This window comes from Mustela nigripes, chromosome 17, assembly GCF_022355385.1.
Source record: "Mustela nigripes isolate SB6536 chromosome 17, MUSNIG.SB6536, whole genome shotgun sequence".
NCBI lineage: Eukaryota > Metazoa > Chordata > Mammalia > Carnivora > Mustelidae > Mustela > Mustela nigripes.
The window spans coordinates 45,163,544-45,176,910 of NC_081573.1; the positions used below are offsets into that span (position 1 = coordinate 45,163,544).

General features: G+C 48.7%; 1 protein-coding gene across 4 annotated transcripts in view; it reads left to right on the top strand.

Annotated features, from left to right (window-relative positions):
* The window catches only part of ZFHX3 (zinc finger homeobox 3), a 246,602-nt gene that overhangs the window by 133,657 nt on the left and 99,578 nt on the right, over positions 1-13,367 (top strand). For all 4 annotated transcript variants that reach the window (XR_009400758.1, XM_059382054.1, XM_059382055.1 and 1 more), the window contains one exon: positions 12,642-12,873. Coding sequence is in view for 3 of the 4 variants with exons in the window: in XM_059382054.1 (XP_059238037.1) it covers positions 12,642-12,873 (232 nt within the window). In the remaining variant the exon portion in view is untranslated. The remainder of the gene's footprint in view (positions 1-12,641; positions 12,874-13,367) is intronic.

The following is a 13,367-nucleotide window of genomic DNA, read 5'->3' on the forward strand; positions in this document are numbered from 1 at the left end:
GAGGGATAGGATGATGGTGACCAGCTAAGTTGTCCTCCGGCTGGGGGACATTTTGGTGGATTCTGAGCAAGGGAGTAGAAGCACTTCCATTCGTACACTGAAAAATTAAGTCACTGAGTACAACCATTTACAGTAATTATATCCTGCCATAAAATCTTACTCAAGCAAGCGGTAAATATTAGCAAACATGCTTATTCATTTCAGTCCCAACCTCCCGTCTCGGTCATCAAGGAATGGAAACCATGTGAACCCCGTGCCCGGAAGTGATTAGAGGTACACGTGGGTACCAGTCCCCTCCTGCTATGGGACCCTGGAGGTGTGGAGACAAGAGTTCTAGCTTGAGTGTGATGGGGAAAGATGTCCAGGTAGGGGTGCCCTCGTCTCGCTTGCAGAGCTGGGCAGATTTCAGCAGGCGGAAGGGGTGGTTTGGAAGGGTTTCTAGTCAGGAAAAGCCACCGAAACCAGAGACCTGAAAGAGTAAGGTTGGAGGTCGGGGGGTAAGGTGGGAAGTGCCAGGAGGCTAATTTTATGTCAGGTGTGGAATGGAGTGGAGGATTGAAAGGCTGAGGTGGAGGGAGGGAGTCTGGGCTAGATTAGAAAGGTCAGCAAGCTCAAGATCAGGAGTAACCATGAAGCATGAGAGGATTTTTCTCATTTGTTTGATTTCAGCCAATAATTTTCAGATTAGGAGCAACAGAAAGATGCAGCTTGGTCTCCCAGCCTGTGAGTTGCTGTTCACGAGGCAACAGAGAAGCAAGGGGTCGTTTGTAACCCAGTAAGATAAGAAGAACACAGAAGTTGCTACCAGTGGGCTGGGGACCCAGACGGGGAGAGGTAGATTTGGGGCATTAGGGAAGGCTTCAGAGAGGGAGTGGCCTGTGACCTGGGCCTTTGCACAAAAGAGGGATCGGATTTCTCCAGCTATGTATTTATTTTCTTCTGCTCATCCTGGTATCTTTATAAAGACCTGGTTTATTCCCATTTTACGTCATTTCATATTATGAGACTGGTGACTTTCGCAATTCGATGGTAAGACCCACTCCATGATCTTTCCGCACTAATAAAATGGATTTTTCACAAGGGCCTCATTCCTTTGGTGTCATTTGTCCCAGAGGCATTGCATTCTGGAGCAGGTGGGTGGTGGGCTCTGAGCCAAACCTCAGGGAAAGTGTAGGTTTCTTAGCTACATCTTAGACACTGAACTGTTATTGATCCAGAAAAGACCAGCTTGTTAGTTCTCTGCAATTTTGTAGGTAGGTCATTCCTGCTTGAAGCTACCTTGCCTAACTCACCCTCTAAGAGGGTGACCCTCAAATGGGCTTGTGTGGGAATCATCTGGAGAGCTTACTAAAACCCAGATTTCTGGGCCCACCCAGACTCCTATAGGTCTAGATGGGATTGAAGGGGTTTTTTAGGGGAGTACTGATGCTCTTGGTCCAGAGGCTACATTTTTGAGAACCCCTTCTGGGAAAGCCAGCCACTGGGAAAAGGAACTGCTGTACTCTGGGTGAAACCTTCCCATAGTGGGGCCTTTCTCAAGGACTTCCGCAGGGGACACTCTTCACAACTAGTCAGTGAGAACAAATGTGGGGCCGCAAGGTGGCTTCTGAGCGAGGGAAGACAGCTTTTCAGCACCCTGTGGGGCCCTCTAGATGATCCTTTTCAGAATTCAAACTCCCCCGGTGCCTGTGCTGTTCGCCGAGGATGCTGGGCCATGTGAAATGGGATTCCAGTCTCTTGACTTCCCACCCCTTCTTCTGTGAGGGAACAATCATTCTGTAGAGCAAGACTTGATCTCAGACGCGAATGTCACCTGAGAGGAATGGCGGCTTTGTTCTTATCTGTCTTCAGTTCCCGTCCTCTCCAGTATGATTGTCAGACTTCAGGATTCAGCCATGTCTTCATTCTCTCCAGCTGGTTGGTGTTGGGGCCCTTCTATGAGAGAACCCCCACCTTATGTTCTGGAAATGGTGTTGAGGAGATGAGGGTGCTAATACTCAATGACAACTAAGGGAGGCCAGCAGACGCCCAGAGATACTCTAGCCCAAGGAGTGCTCCCAAGCCCATTGGAATGATTAATTGATGTCCTCCACTCTGCTGGACAATTAAGGAAAGCAGAAGAAGGAGGGGAAAGTCTTCAGTTAGACCTAATTTGGCACCATATTGTTTTCTGTTAATCTATTTTGTTTTCTGTCCGTCTGTCCCAAGGGACGGATGCCTTGCTGCTTGCTGAAGCATGCATAACTAATGTCCTCGTTAAGGGCCGATCTGTGTATCAGGGCCATGCGAGGAAGCCCGCCTGCCAAACCTAGGCACAAGCTGGGGGCTGTTACCTCCCTCTGGGCCTTAGCCCCACCTCATTAAGCTGGTCCAGGCTATTGATTGGGAGCCTGTGTTTGGAAGAGTCTTACTTACTCCATGCATTATCTTGACAGATTGATCAGACCTGATTGAGAACCTCTTAAAGGAACGAACAGCTGTAATGGGAAAGTTGGACTCTGTCATCCGTTAGGATGATTCTGGGAGCAAGAAGAACAAGGCTGACATCTTGGAGCAATTGTATTTACAATTAACATGGCTGCAAACGATTGCCTCTATTGATCCCCCTTCCTGCAATTACAGCCCCATTGTTTACATTCCAGCACTCCAGTTATAAAAAGGAAATTCAATAATTATTGCATTATTTAAAGTTAAAGTGCCACAGAGTTTGCTGGCTACGCTTGCTGGTTGATTTAACGTTCAGTAAAATCCATGCCGAGCTCTCCATCTTGAGGCCGAACAATATCGGCTTTTAATGAGACCTAAAAAGGGGGGGAAGGCGAGCAAAACCCCGTGCACCGGGTGTTTGTCTGGGTTATTTATGGGGGGAACCCAAAAGCAGGGCAGAGAAACTAGCCGTGTCATCGTTCGCAAAACTCTATCCCGTCTGGCCACGTGGCTGTCCCCTCTGCAGCCAGTCAGCTCCCGGCCTCTCGGCTCAGACTCAGCTCGACTTCCCCACAGAACCATTTTTCTCTTTTCCCTTTCTTGGTCCCTTGTCCCCCTCGTGCCAGGGTCACCGTCTTCTTTAGCCTTCAGCAAAATCCATGGAACTTAAGGAGAAAGCGTCAAATGCCTTCGCAGCCACGATGATCGACGTCAGAGGCATTTGTTTAGAGGAAATTTGTGTCCCTTGCCTTGTCACCTTCCCATTTTCTCTTCTAAAGGAAAAATGAAGTAAAAAGTGAAGCACCTCTTCCACGAAAGTCAGCCCGGTGTGTGCTCACCGCCCCCCGCAACCCCCTGGTCCACCTCACGTGGGCTGCCTGTTGTCTTCTCTTGTGATGAAGGTGATGAGGCTACTTGTCAGCAAATCATGGGAGCTCAAGACAAGCCTCCTGGTTTGCGCGCCAGATTCATGCTCTCAGCAGCAACAGCTAGAAAGTTCAAGAGCATGGGAGGAATTTTAAAGACCTTTTTATTTCTCTCATACTTGGTTGCAATTCTTCCGTGGGCTCCGTTCCAGCACGACATCTGGACAGGTGCGCCCAGCAGGACGCAGAGCTCACGAGGAAAAAGTGATGCCTCATGCTTCGCCATCAAGAGTCGCGCTTTCAGCCGCAGCCCCAGGAAATTTCAGAGTGCAGGTGCAGAAGGTGCGCGAGAGATGAATAGGGCCAATTCCTACTTTTATGAAGTATCTGGAGCAGGCCAGTAGCGGGCAGCTGCTTCCGTGTGACTTTTTCATTAAAGAGGCGACTTCTTGTGTGTCAGAATCGCGTGATCTCGCTCGCTTGCGGTTTGCTAGAATCTGAAGTACTCTTCAGAGTTGAGACTCTGAAAATTTTTCTTCTTACAGGGTCCCTGTTCTGTGGCCGTTGCTGTCCAGAACAGAGGCTCTCGGAGTGTGGTCCCCGACGAGCAGCCTTAGCGTCTCCCTGGAGATTGTTAGAAATGCAAATTCTTGGTCTCCCCCCAAGACCAGGTGAATCAGAACCCCCCCGGGTTTATGCCACCCCCATCCTGGCATAATGCACCCTCAGGTGCTTCTGGTGTGCGCTCCAGTTAGAGAACCGCTGAGGTAGAACACCGTCCACATCATTAACAACCAGGCCTGCAGCGTCATACCTGCCGACCAGGAGTGAGGACGCAGAACGGAGGCCCGGGGTAGAACAGTAATGTCTGGGCTGAATACTTGGGAAGTCCTTCACGTCCTCCGAAGGATTTGCACGTTTGTTTTCTCACGTGGTTTTGAAAATCATCCCCGAGAATGACGGGGAAGTACAAACATCTCCATTTTACAGATGAAGTAATGCCCCTGTTTTGACCACCCCCTGGACACATGTCGTCTCTGCTGTGTTGACTGTCCTGGGATTGGACATCAAAAGAAACAAATCCCTCAGAGCAGATTGAGGGCAGCAGGGAGGTGTCTGTCAGCCATTCCAGCTGGGCTCTCCTTCCTTCAGCTGGCCTTCCCCGGGGATGTTGGCAGACATGATAAAGAACATGGTTCTGGATTTTCATTCTGCCGGCACCCTGATGGGCAAAGAGGCCCAGGCAACAGATAGCGTTCTGGGGCAAGGACGTGGGCTTGAGCTGTGGGTCCTGGCTGTGCCTGCAGCAGCATCATGACTTTGGGCAAGTGACTTAAGATAAAAATGAAGCACCTCTTACAAGGAAGAAGTTGGTCCTGTGTGTGTTCAGTATCCCCTCCATGTTGTAATTTCTGTATATCACAGTTTTCTTTACTGTCCGCTAGGGATTCCTTTTTGAGGTTGTGGGAGGGGGGCGTGGTCCCATGGAGTGTGCGGCAGGCAGGGTTGGTTTTAAGGAGAGAAATGTCAAATAGGTAAATTCAGTAGACCTTCATTTCTATTACTAATCGCAAACCTTAACTCATTTGAAAAGTAATGATAATAATAGCCTTTTTGTAAACCATGCATCAGGCGCTGAATTAAGCACTTCCTGTGAGTTATCCCATTGAATCCCCCCTGAAGTGCTCTGCAGAAGTTCTTTTACTGTCCCAGTATTGCATGGGAGTAAACTGCGACCCCACAGTGTATATAACTTGACCAAGGTAGCACAGAGTTAAGGTTTTCCCCCCAGGCTGCCTCAGTCCAAAGTGCACCTTAAATCTATTAGCCACATTTTGGCACAGAGTTGAAGGACGACACGCTAGAGTAGCGTGCAGATGGCGGCCTTTATTTCTGTTTGGGAGTTGACATCTTTGAAAGCTGGGAAGTAGTGCTAGCAAAGAAGAACAGCCTAATGAATGGGGAAGGTTACTGTAACCGGTGTATTATCCTAGTAAAGGGGTGATTTTCAGATCCTAGGAGCTTTTGGTAGATTCTGGAGGATGGTCAATTTGATGTTAGCTTCGTGGGACCCACATTGTGATTTCAGCCACCACATACCTCTTTCAGCTTCCGAGCTCTGTGTATAGATGCTCATTCGACCCTCGGGGAAACTAGCCCTCATTTGGTTTATGACCTCATGCTCTGATGGGCCCCTTCCTTTGGGAGAACCCCTACAAACCTGATAAGTTTCCTCTCCTTTCTGGAGTTTCCCTAACAGAGGGGAATGAAATCTAGTATGTGAAGGCATCAGCATCATCCCACAAGAGACCATATTGGGGTTTCTCGTCTTCAGTTTCCTTTGAGAATGTGCTGTGTGTCTCTCAAGGAAATGCTGGCACTGAGACTTCTGAATTGGGAGATGTCATTCAGGAAGCGGGGAAGACACAGGGATGGGAAGTCTCGCCTTCAGCCTTGGAGCTCAGATACAGAGAATGAACACTCATGGCTCGTCCAGGGCAAAAGGAGTCTGGCCTAGAAACCAGAAAATAGGTCAGAGTAACGTTAAATGGATTGATCTAAGGGAACATTTTTACTTCCTTTCACTTTCTCTTATAAATCATGGTTGGGGCTTGTATCTTATGGTGTCTGCAGGGCTCCGACAGTGAAATAGGACTAAATTAGCATGTGCCAAGGATGAGGGCATGAGTGGGTGAAAAGCCAACATTAAACAGAAAATACATATATATTTAGGTTGACCTTCTGGAAGCTTTCCTAAGAATGTGACGTTAAGTTTGAAACTGTAACACAACCAGTGATTAAAAAATTAACTGCCTCCATTCCCAGTCACTTCGCACCTGCAGCGATTTATTTTTTTAAGCATTCAAGGTGAATACCTAGGCATGGGGAATCTCATGTTCCAGAATGCCCCTGCGGTCAGCACCATGTAGCGAGACAGCTGTGGACTTGGCATCAAGCCCTACCTTCCAGTCCTGTTTCTTCCATGCTCTGTGAGACCTTGAGGGGAGTCACATGACCTCTCTGAGTTGTGGGTTTCTCCAAGGACAGGAGCCAAAGGCTACCCACCTTATGGGGTGGGTTACAGGGAGAAGGTCACAAGTCGCTGTGGGTGTCTTCTCAGCAGTGAATGTTGTGAACGGGCACAGCACCCACTTAGACCTTCCTTAGTTCATCTTACCATGTGGGGAATTTGTTAACTAACTCGGGACCGTCATCTTCTTGTTACTTCTCACGGAAGGTGCTAGTGATTGTCAGAGTCCTTGCCCAGAGGGCAGAAGCTGGAGCCCCTGGCAGGCTGCGGTTCGTAGTTTCCCCTCCAGAGGCCCGATTTAACAGTGGCCGGCTCCATCCGGGACCTCCGTTTTATGGATCGGGGGACCCCTTCCACCTGCCCTTCCTTGCCTGGGTGCACTTCACGTGCCCATCAGCAGGTGCCTTGGGGCTCATTCTGCATGCCTGCTGTGGGGATTCTCTGCTCAACAGGAGGCAGCTGGTACCCCTAGGGCAGCCCCTTTGCTCTGTAGGGTGCCTGAGAGCCGCTTCGCCCCACGCATCACAGAGCTTCCCTTGCCCAGGGAGCTGCGTTGCGCGCGTGGGAAAGTGTGTGAGGGTGGGTGAGGGTGTGTTTGTAGTAACAGGTGTTGCTCCCCTGAGGAAGCTTCATTATGCATCCAGTGTGTTTTCATTTGTGAGTGTGTATGTGTGTGTGTGTGTGAATGTACTTTGTCCATTTCTACTTTAAAGGGAAGGCTTTGACAAAACCTAATCAATATTTTGCATTCCATGCATGAAGAACCAGATGTTAGAAGTTTCTATCACTGGGGAGGAGGAAGGAGCGAGGCCCCGCCAGATTTACAGAAATCAATGTTCTCTGACAGAAGTTGGTTAGTTTTCCTGGGAAACAAGTAACAGGAACACATTTTTTTGATTTTCACGATGAATTATTTTCTAACAAGAGCCCTCTTTTCCTCCCTTTGACTTCCAGTTGTTGGCCAGGGAGAACGAGCGCAACATATTAATGGGGTCGAATCCCACAAAGTAACGTGGGCTGGCTTCTCTGCTCTCCTTTGTTTTTTAATTATTAATTTGCTTTTTGCGCTTGGATTTATGTGCCAGGCTCATTATCAGAGGTGCTTCTTAAAACAGTGAGGGCTTTCCCTTTCTGAGATCTTCTCCCCCCCCCCCCCCCCCCCCAGCATGCTAGACCCAGAAGTGAAGATGGGCGGCATTAGATGTTTCCATGTCCGAGTACTGCAGTGTCACCTTCCAGCGAAACCGAGATGGAATGAGCATTTTAAAAATACTTTAGCAAGGGGCGCCTGGGTGACTCCGTGGGTTAAAACCTCTGCCTTCGGCTCAGGTCATGATTCCAGGGTCCTGGGATCGAGCCCCACACTGGGCTCTCTCCTCACCAGGGAGCCTGCTTCCTCCTCTCTCTCTGCCTGCTTCTCTGCCTACTTGTGATCTCTGTCTGTCAAATAAATAAATAAAATCTTAAAAAAAAAAAATACTCCAGCAAGATCAGAAAGAGATTTGGGACAAGGCCCCTGAGCAGCACAAGTGAGCCCACACTCCCTTGTTTTCGGTATAAAGTACTGGGTACCAGTGTGTGTAAGTCAAGTTCCGAATTGCTCACGATGAGGACAGTCTGTGACCTGCTGCCCGGTGGTAATTTGGAGAAGTTGGAGATGGTTGGGCTCTTCTCCTTCTATGAATGAGTCAAACTGGATACGTATTTCCTTCTTAGAGGTCAGTGTACTTTGCACCTTCAGAAAGTAAATCATATTGCCAAGTGTGGAAGTCTTCTTTCCCTGGAAAGGACCACACGTTTGCCTTCATATCCCCCAGTGTTTTGCAAGTAGTTTTTAAACCAGCCTGTGACATTGAGGAAAATCAAGGGAACCCTTGGGCAGGTTCAAGGGTCATAGGTCACTGGCCCCAGTGTGTTGGGGTAGACCTCAATTGCCACTATTCTTTAGCTAAGTCGATTTTTCTTTCTTGATTTATTAGTTGGTCATGCTTCTTCGTCATTATTAGTTTGTGGATAGATGGCAGTTTTTCTGGAGCAAGCCAGTGATTTTCACGGGTCTAGCTGGCATAGTCTGAACAAGGATTTTGAAGCCAAAGGGATGGCCTCCTCATATCCCCATGGCATGTCGTCCAAGCCACCAGTGTCACAGTCTTAATCATCTGCAGGTTAAGGCCCTGGGGTAGGGCGTGTTCTGTGTGTGTGTGTGTTAGAACAGCATGTGACGTGTTGCAGACACTTAGAAAGGGATCAGAACCAAACCTTGCCCAGTGGGCATAGCAGCCAGTTTTCTTGGGGTCCGTGTGAGCCATGCACGCCTGACAGCATACTAGGGCACAGTTGAAGTTGTTGCTTTCCTTCTGTTTTTAAACTGTACACCCAGCCTGATCGAGGTAAGCAGCTAAGAATCTTGAATGCAGAGTAAAGAGAAGTGAAAAAAGTAAAGTAACTGGGTCCCCCTGCCCAAGGATGAGGGGGGCTCCATGCTAGACAGAGAGAGGGTTGGAGAGTTGAGGATTAGTGTGGAAGAAAAATTTCCTGTCTGGCGAGCAGAGCAAGAACTCTGAAAGGAGGCAGCTCCTTTATTGAGTGTTCCCCTGGGACTTGTGCCTTGGTGGATTCTTCATATATTACAGTGAATTTAATTAAATACATGGGGATCCCAATTGAGGGTATTCTAATTAGCTGGGTCAGGAACAAATTATACTCTCTCCTTCTCCAAATGAAAACCTCTCCTCTCCTCTGCAGGGAAAGCATGTCCTAGGCTGACCTGTCCTGGTGGAGCCCTCACTGGTCTCTCCAGCCCCACCCCTCCTGCTGCTTCTGATGAGGCAGGTTCCAGGGGTGAAATCCTAGGGATAGAGCCAGTGCCACTTGGGAGGGAGAGGGTATCTGTCCAGCAGGTTGGGGCATTGACCCGCTCAAGACCCGGGAAATGACCAGATGGTGTGGAGAAGGTCACAGAGGGCAGGACCCTAACTGCTAGCGTTGGGTCCCTGTTTACTCCAGGTTGGACAGCTTGAGAAGGACTGAGTGAGAACTTATAAAATTTGGTTAAGATCAGGATCTTTGACATGTGGGTAGACTCAGGTTGTGAGCCTAAGTTTGGGTTGGGGTGTAATCTTTATGAGCAGGTGTTTCCTGACAACCCAGAAATAGTTTATTCTGGATCTTTCTTTCTTTTCTTTCTTTCTTTTTTTTTTTTAAGTGTATTAGAGAATGAGCCTGGAGTTCAAAAGCCAGCTGGGAATTTTGAATTGAGCTTTGGTGCAAACCTCTAAGAGAAGACACTAAATATTCCCTAGACCAGGATCTGATCTGGGGGGAGGCCTTGGCTCTGTCCACCTCCTTTCCCTATACCGTTTGTGGCATGTGTCCACTTCCCTTCCAGAGTGGCTCTCAGATGGCGGACAGAAGAACTCTTCATGGCTCGAGAGATTGACACTGACAACCATGAATTCAAGTGTAGGGTGGTTTTGGAACGTTTTCATCCTATTTTTAAATCAGGAGTCCCCAGTATGATGTTCATGTCAATTCAGGATTTATATAGTTCTCTTACCCAAGAGCCCATGGATTTGAGGACAAAAGACATTTGACATTTCATCTCCCATCCAACTCTTCTTGGCCATGTTATCCTCTCTTCTGGCTCAGAGATTGGAAATTCCAGACATTTGGAAAGGAATCTTCATATCCCTATTAAAATTTTATGTTTAAGATTCAGTGCCTTATTGCAAGGAAATCCTGTCTCACAGGAAGGTAATGGGAATTTGGGGGTAAGGCTTTAGTGATTCCTGTTCTGATTTCATAGTTGATAGTATTGCCAAAATCCCTTGATAATACTTATTGCTTTGGATTCCATGGCTGTTTTCTCTCTTATCTTTTATTTCATCAGTTGTTGTTGAAACTCTAATAAATGTAATTCTTTTGGTCTCAGTGACCCAACACAATGGTATACATTTCCTTGTACGGGCTCTTGTAGAGTTTCCTGCTTCTTAATCCCAAGCCAAACCTTTGCTCCCAGGAATATCTTAGTCGACTTCTTGGCTTTTTTAGGGGAGAACCTTGTGGAGAAGTCAGGGAGAATGAACATGGGGCAAGCTCATCCTTCTCCTTCAAATCTAGCCCACTACACCCTCCTCCTCCGCAGGGTTGGAGCCTTCAGAAAATAGGGCTTTGGTGTATTCTCTCCTCTTGAAATCCTCTGCAAGGACCCTTGTCTCAGACCAGGCAAACTGAGGATAAACCATTTTTAAAAAAATCAACTCAAATTTATTTCAGGAAAGGTAGCTTTTTATCACCAGTTATTGTAGTTGCCTTACCGGTTAACACTGAGCTCTCTGGTGCTTCAGTTCCCTTCCAGTTTTGAGGATGCTGTAGGAGGGCTGTTTCTGGTTGGGGTATCACATTGTTGCAAAGTTCTGCTTCTGAGTGTGTCACATCACCCATTTTGGGTAAAAGAAGGGATTGTTCTCATGTTGGTGCCTGTGAAGCCCTTCACATTTTTACCTATACCTTGGCCTCAAAGCATGGGTTATTATGGACTGGTTTAGCCAGTCTACATGATTGAGAACCAGGGCCTCCCCCTCTGGCTCCCCCACAGTGATTTTTCTGCAACACTCCATTGATGGAGTCATTTTTCCTCTTCCAGTAAGGCTCAAACGTGCTTCTAGGATTTTCATAATTTTCCAGTGAACAAAATGTGTACCTGTGAGCACCTGAGCCTCAGAGCTGGGTCATTTGATAGGAAGTGCTGGTAGGGCCACTCGGTATTTTTGATATTGGGTGGAGTGCACGGCATTCTAACTGCTCTGCCTTTTCTGGGTCTCAAATTATAGTCTGGACAAGAAGGCTTTCCAAGCAGGGTGAACAATAGTTTTCAAAGCATGGGCCCTGAATGGGACAAGTGCAGGTCAGAAAGAAGAACACAAATTATTTCCAAGGCACCTGCTGTGTCTTCTGTGTAGCTCCTGGGGCCCGGCTCCGGGGTCCGGGGATGTGGGTACAGAGAAAGAGGGTAATACCATAAACACAGAAGATACATGATGTGAGTTCCTTCCTTCACAAGGATCCTGGGGGATAGGAGACCCTGGTTCTGTTCTCTCTCTCTCTCCCACTAACAAGCTGGGTTACTTTGGATCATTGACTCAAGTTTTTTTGGAATTGTTTCCCCTGCTTTATATGCAGCCAATAGAAAAATACCCTCTTCTCCTAAAGTGGGTCATTTGTAAGGAAGGGATAGCCTTTCTGTACCAGGAGCACGTCACTTCCCCAGCAGTTAGTGAAACGGGCCCATAGCTTTCATCATATTCTCAGAGAGGCACAAGACGTTTGTGAATTTTGTCCTTGGATAATCTCTGAGTCTTCTCCTACACATGGAAGTCTGGGGTCCGCTGTTTCCGTGACCTCTCCTGTTCTTGCTCCCCCTCACTTTAATCCCGTGTCTGCCCTATTCTCTGCCAGTGGTGGGGCCTCCTGGTTCTGGAATCAGTACTGTGTCTACACAAACACAACGAAGAGTGTAATTTTGACCATCTGATGCACTAAGCCAAATGACCTTCAGATGTTGACAGGGAACCAGTCTGGAGAAGTTTATTTTTTTGTCATTTTTTTAATCCAAAGGAAAATCTAATTTTAGGTTCTCTTAATAGACTGTGGTTCTAAATATAAAAACTTGACCTGTCATTCCTGTGAAAAAGCCAGACAGCAGCTTTGGCTTTGTGTTAGTGACCTCGGATTCGGTACAGGGAGGGTGACCCTTTGGCGTCCCCCTAAAGCAGGGTGTGGCTAACTTTTTCGGGGAAGGGCCTGATAGTAACCGTTGGAGCTTTGTGGGCCATGTTTCCTCTGTCGCAGTGACCTCAGACTCTGGTGCTTTGAAAGCAGCCATCAAGACAACGCAGCTCCATGGCTGGGGCTGTGTTCTGTTGGAACTTTATTTACAGAAAGGCAGCAGGTTGGATTTGGCCTGTGGGCCATTGTTTGCCAACCCCGATCTAAATAAAGCAGGACGCTCTGGAGTGTGAGAGGGGGATCCTTTGATTATCGTGCCAGGAAGACCTGGCTGACATGGGGAGGGTCTGATCCGACAGCGGCAGCACTGTGAAAAGTCACAGGGGAGGGGATGTTCAGGGGAGATGGGAATGAGAGTCCGCCAGCTGCTGGTCCTCGAAGAGCTGCTGGAGGAAGGTCCATCGGAGGAGACAGAACTACCCCTCCGAGGGGCCTCAGCACGGGGCTGCGGCCGGTCCGGAGTGCGCACGTGGCGGTGGCGGGCTCCGAGTAGCTTATCCACAGCGTGTCCCTGTCCTCTGCCCTCACAGCACCTGCAGCAGCACGAGAGCGGAGTGGAGGGCGAGAGCTGCTACTACCACTGCGTCCTGTGCAACTATTCCACCAAGGCCAAGCTCAACCTCATCCAGCACGTGCGCTCCATGAAGCACCAGCGCAGCGAGAGCCTGCGGAAGCTGCAGCGGCTGCAGAAGGGTCTCCCGGAGGAGGACGAGGACCTGGGGCAGATCTTCACCATCCGCAGGTGCCCTTCCACCGAGCCAGGTGAGTGGTCTCGCGGGCCGGGAGGACCTCTCCAGGGGGCTGGCTGCTGCCGGCTCGCGTGTCTTGTCACCGACCTCACGGGGGACCCTTGTGTTCTGCAGGGAACGTGGCGAGCATTCTTGTCTTTTTTGTTGTTGGTGTTAAGCTAAAGGAACTCAGCATCACTTTTCTTCAGCTGTCACGGGCCACTGCTCAGGGAGCCGGACACCTGGAGATGTTTTGTCTCCTGTCCCCAGATTCCTCCGGTTCTAGACTCCACATTCAGTTTGTTGCTTCAGAGGGGCATAAAGCAAAGGCATAATGATGTCTTGCTCCGTGGTAAGAGTGGGCGTTTTGTGGCCTCAAGTGCGGTGTGGAAGAATGAACTTCAGAGAGGATCCAAGCAGCGCTTGCTGTAAACGTTTTCACTGGGTCTGAGGGTGGTTCTGCGAGTCGGGGCCCCACGCCGCCTGCTTCTCCTCAAAGGGTTGGGACCTTCCGGGGGACCTTGCTGC